Genomic DNA, 5,763 nt, shown 5'->3' with positions numbered 1-5,763 from the left:
CACACATGTGAATCAAGGAATCAATTGATGTAACTTCTTAAAAATCAAAACCCCATTTTTCTCCTCGGAAGGGGCTATTGTGGGGTTAAGGGCTCGGATCGCATACTGGGCCTTGGGCCCTGTTCGAGGAGTTAAGTAATCCAAAGACAAGAAAGCAGTACAAATTGTTTTGAGTCAAACTTTACGAACAGAACATGGAACGGGAAGGTTGTCTGAGGAGGAGTGTCTCCTCGGACCAGCTAGGAATAGGTCAAACACCGAACCTAATGATCAAGGCGATCTCCCAGGATGCATCAATTACAAGGACGTACCCCAGAAACGTGCAAGAGAGAAGAAAACCCTAAAAAAAATATCTAAAGGAAAGCTGCTACCACCACATTGAATGCACTGCAACTACTTTTCTGGCCGCATTTATGTAGAGAAGACCCCTGAACAGTATTGCCTTGGCAACCGCAACTCATAGAAAGCCAAGGAAGGTGTCTGATGAGACAAGTACTCAAATCCTGTCTTTCTATTATCTAGTTCACGCAAGCCCAGTTTCCCAACCCATTCTCTACAAATTTACTGTTTTGGGACTAGGAGTCTAAATCAAGTCCTTACAGGTACAATTACCAAACCCATGATAAATGGTTGACTAGAAAAACACTTTAAAATAAGAAATTTATTTTAATTAAGTCTTAAAAAAAAAAGGTTTGAACATCACTTTTTATATATATATATATATATATATAACTAAGATGTGGATTAAATTTTGTTTTGTTTTATTTTAATAAATAGGGATTTAAAATCAATTTCTATTTCTATTTCATAGAAGATTAAACCATAATATTAAGTCACAATGCTATTGGTATCCAATTAATTTTTTTTTACTTATTAAAAAAATCAAATTTAAATTTAAATTTGACCTAAAAAAGAAGCAATCTTAAATAAATAATTAAAAAAAAAAAAAAAAAAAAAAAAAAAAAAAGAAGAAGAGAGGAGGGGAGAATGAAGATTGAGTCAGCGGCTCCAAGGATTATGAGTTATGGACAAACAAGCCCCCAACTATTCGCGTAACCAAACACAGTTAACAAAAAATAGATCAAACGGTGTAGGAGCGCCTTTAAAACCCTTGAACCAATCTCTAACGTCCATTATTAGGTCGACCTCCTTATAAAAGCCTACAATACACATTTTCATCCTCCTGTCTCATTGCCGAAGTATAGGGTTTTCACTCTCTCAGCGCAGCACAGCTTAGCTTCGCAGGACTCGGCCTCCACTTCTCGGTACGTTACCAAAACACCGAATGGGTAGCCTTGTTTTTCATTTTTCTCATCTGGGTTTTCGTTGTTTTCTCCTATTTCGGTTCTGAATCGCAGATTCAAAGATCTTGCTGTTTTTGTATGTGTGAAAATGATAGTGTGGGTTTTATAGTATATTTATGTTCTCTGAAAAGCTTAGGGAAGTGGAAGGAAAGAAATTGAATGGTTTTGATAAATGGGTTTGCTTTATGTTAAAAGTCCAGGAAATATATGCTAACATATGCTCTGTTTTGCTACAATCATTTGTGTTGTGTGGTTGTTTTTTGACTAGTTTATGCGTATTGGGTGATTTTGGTGCATAAGATATTGATTTGACAATGCAAATGCCAGTAGATGCTTCGTAGATATCAATTTAGAGGCTGGTACTATGAGATTCGTTAAAAAAAAAGTGTTGAAAGGCTTTTGTACGATTTGAATGAAACCAAACAATTAGTTTTAACGAAAAACAAGCAATTAGTTGTGCAAATGGAATCTGTTTTTTTGGATCCCATTATACTGTCGTCTGATATTTTGGTTGCCGAGTAAATTGACGAAAAGTAAAAAAAAAAAAAAAAAAACCTCAAGTAGGCCAACGAATGTTAATAGGTTGACTGGAAAATTTTATTCTCAGGTCTCTATTGTTTGGACTTTTGAGACTGAAAATTTTAATTGGTCTATTCATGTATCTTTGGATTGCTCGCTGCCATGAGCATGGATTATGAATTTTGAAGATGTCCGTGTGATTGGAGTAAATAGTGCTTAGTTTTCATTTTTTTTAGCAAATGAGCTCTCTGTTTTGATGGAGTTGAATTTTAATTGGGCTACCTTTTGTAATTTATTTACCAAGCTGTTAGGAACATTTTATGGACTTTCTTGGTGAAAAAAGAAAAAGTCGTAGACAATGTCCTACTTTCTGAATGAGATCTAATGTCATCAACGGATAACACTGATTTGGAAGCTGTATATGGTATGGATGTGATTACATGTAAAGAAATGTATAGGGATAATGATTACTATTCAACTGGACAGTGAGTTCTAGCTTATATGGCTCTCTTCCCCTTGTAAGAGCAAGGTGAAGTGTGGTGTTCATGGGTTCAAGACCACTGGGTGTGCTATCTACAATTTAAAAAATAACTTCTATTCAATTGTTTGTTTCTTTTATGTCATAATACCTCCCTGAATTAGCATAAAATTTTGAGTCTTGCCCTTGCATCAGATCTGCCAAGATGTACTCCTCAAGGAAGAAGATCCAAAAGGACAAGGATGTTGAGCCCACTGAATTTGAGGATACAGTTGCACAGGTTACTTTTTATGCTGCTCTCTTACAGCTTGTGTTTCATAATATCTGCCAGTTCAATATATTAAATGTTTGCTTGATATTGATGCAGTACCTCTTTGATTTGGAGAATACTAATCAAGAGCTAAAAAGCGACTTGAAGGATCTCTACATCAATTCAGCAGCGTGTGTATTCTAACTAGTTCTCTCCTTTTCTTTTATGGGTTAGAATTTTTTTACTAATAATGATGACAACCTATTTAATTCAACAGTCAAATGGATGTTTCTGGAAATCGCAAGGCTGTTGTTGTCTATGTTCCCTTCAGATTGAGGAAGGCTTTTCGCAAGATTCATCTTCGCCTTGTTCGGGAGCTGGAGAAAAAATTCAGTGGCAAGGTAGTGTGTCATTTTATTCTATTCCAAGTGAAAGCTTGCTTTGTTGTCAAATTTTGGGTCCTTGCTTGGCAGCGAGATACCATAATGCAATCCTTTGTATTTTTCCTGTGACTTCCGTTACAATGCAGAATAATTAGTAAGTTGTGTTCTTGTGGTGTAACAAACATCTTAAACATTGTAAGATGTACTGTGGTGTATGAAATATGTTTGGTGAGTTTTTATTTATTTATTTATTTATATTTTCTTAGTTTTGAACTTCCATACATAATGTGCCGCATTAGTTCTTGATTTTTGCAATATCAAACTGCCATTCTCTGCTCTAATAGCGGTTTTTGTTTTGTATTCTTACTTAACGCACTTTGTATGCTTTAATTGATCCTTGTTACTGTTTGGCAGGATGTTGTTTTGATTGCTTCCCGCAGGATCGTTCGCCCTCCAAAGAAAGGATCTGCTGCTCAGCGACCCCGCACCCGCACACTAACATCCGTCCATGAAAATATGCTAGAGGATATTGTGCATCCTGCTGAGATTGTTGGGAAACGCATCAGATACCGAATTGATGGATCCAAAATAATGAAGGTAATTGCAAACCTTGGTCTGCTGGTCATTGTTTTGTCAATGGGCTTTAGTTCTCACAAGAATGGGAAGTAGGGTCAGGCTGTAGGTCCATGACCCAATGAGTTATCATACCATTACCAAAAAAAATTATATTTTTGTTGGTATGTCTCACCTTGTGCTGTTGGCAATTGGTTAATGGTGTCTGTTGTCCTGTTGTCAGGTGTATTTGGACCCTAAGGAGAGGAACAACACAGAATATAAGCTGGAAACATTTGCTGGAGTTTACAGGAAGCTTACTGGCAAAGATGTAGTCTTCGAATATCCAATTGCTGAAGCCTGATTGTGCTGCATTCATCAGCTTTTGTTTTGGCACTGTTATTTTATTTTAGAGTTCTATAATTTCATTGAATAGGATTATGTTTAAAAATTTTGACTGAGATTTGGTTTGATGTCTTTACATAGGACCAATGAGACTCTTGTGTTGAATTATGTCATTTCCATGTGCCTAATTTCTGCGAGCTCAGCTTGGTGAACTTATTATATAATGTTTGTTGGGTTACGGTTTATCTGCCATTATCTAATGGGGTCATAGTCAGGAACTGATATCCCTTGTTGGTTTTATTAATGTGTCTATATTTGTGTTGCATGGGAAGCAAACTAATCGCTGCAGCGAGTGCTGGTTGGTATATATGGGCTTCAATTATTGGGTAAATTTTAGGTTGATTTCCTTATATGTGGTACATTAGGTTCTTCAACACAACCAATATTTTATTATTTTTCCCAAGGAAAATTAAATGCAGTCTTTGAATTTAATTGAGGAACCTTGTTTGACTCATTGTGTCCGAGTGCTTGTCCTTATTCATCCTCAGTGTTGTATACATCATTATACCCTCTAGTTCCATGTTTGGACTAATCTAGAATCAAGTTAGGCTTCATTTGCATGATGTTATCTTTGAGCACTTGCTTATTCAAATTTATATGAATCATTTTCATGTGTTCTGTTACTATGTAAATGACTTGATTTATTGGCATATTGAACTAAATGATACATACATGTAGATTGAATCAGAATTGGCTCTAATTTGTTTAAAATTTAAGAATATAGACCTAAGATTTTCATTGGCTCTACTTCTAAGTTCTAATTACCCTTTGACACTCTGGGTCGATACTGATACCATTTGGGTAGAAAATCCTAAAAATTGTTGTTCAATCCCTGGATTTTGCATCTTGTTCGGTGATTCCCTCTTTTGCATCTTGCCGGCACTACTTCAGAACCAAAAGGAAGGGAAAAAAAAAGGGTGGTTTATGTAAAATCAAATGAAGCCGTAATGAAAGGTTTACCTTTTTGTAACAAAATTCGGTATCCTACATAAAAAAGAAGGCTAAAAATAGGCTCACTATTAGTTAATGAAGAATTTGAGTCAAAGACTTCCTACACTTGTTTAATTGAATAATCGTCTTTATTTCAGAATCTTACTCTGATCGAGTAATCCTACCTCATATTTTGAGAATTAATACTCAAATTCTCATTCGGTAAAGTTTCAATGGGAATAGTACTCACGTCAAAATGTTTTTTTTTTTTTTTTTTTCACCTTTGACAGGTACTTATTATTATAGAGAATATGTCTATGTAATTCTAAAAATGTCACAAAGATCATTGTTACAAACTTGTTTTATTTGTTCTTAAATGGATTTTGTTGAAATAGTATGCATTAATATGTGTGAAAATACCTGTAAGGATAAGGGCCCAAGATTGTATATTGGGCCTTAGGCTTTGGTCGAAGACGTTGATTGGTCCGAGGACGAATAAGCAGTAGTAAGGGTGTTAAGTTTAGAGTTCCATAAGTAACATGCAAGTGGAAAGGTTGGGAAAAGTGGTCCAAGGAGGGTTGTCTTCTCGGATAGGCCAAGCACAGGTCAAATGTACATCCTATCGTTCAAGGTAACCTTCCAGGAAATTCCACTAATAGGGACGTGCATTATAAACGTACAAGAGGGATGAAAGCCCAGAAATGTCTAGGGAAAGGCTATTGCCACCGCATTAAATGCTCTGCAGCTAATTTCCTAACTGTATTAATGTAGAGAAGACCCCTGAACAGTGCTATCTTGGCTACCCCAACTCACAGAGGGCCTAAAGGGGTGTCCAATAGGACAAGCACTCAAGTAGTGGCTTAAATGATCAACAAGTGTAGGACCAAGATCGTTCAAAGGGAACTATATAATGTAAAAGACCCTCCGTGGAGAAGTGGGAGA

At 36.1% G+C, this 5,763-nt stretch overlaps 1 protein-coding gene across 1 annotated transcript; it reads left to right on the top strand.

The window, feature by feature from the left end:
• Positions 1-1,156: 1,156 nt before the first annotated feature.
• LOC115975793 (40S ribosomal protein S7-like) lies at positions 1,157-4,131 on the top strand. Its single transcript, XM_031096774.1, has 6 exons — positions 1,157-1,265; positions 2,497-2,581; positions 2,669-2,742; positions 2,829-2,952; positions 3,349-3,531; positions 3,731-4,131. Exons 2-6 carry the CDS (start codon positions 2,507-2,509, stop codon positions 3,848-3,850), a joined length of 576 nt encoding a protein of 191 aa, XP_030952634.1. The 5' UTR covers positions 1,157-1,265; positions 2,497-2,506; the 3' UTR covers positions 3,851-4,131.
• Positions 4,132-5,763: the final 1,632 nt, after the last annotated feature.

This window comes from Quercus lobata, chromosome 2 (genome assembly GCF_001633185.2).
Source record: "Quercus lobata isolate SW786 chromosome 2, ValleyOak3.0 Primary Assembly, whole genome shotgun sequence".
Taxonomy (NCBI): domain Eukaryota; kingdom Viridiplantae; phylum Streptophyta; class Magnoliopsida; order Fagales; family Fagaceae; genus Quercus; species Quercus lobata.
Note: the sequence above shows the minus strand (reverse complement) of the source record. Positions and strands in the feature narration are given on the sequence as shown.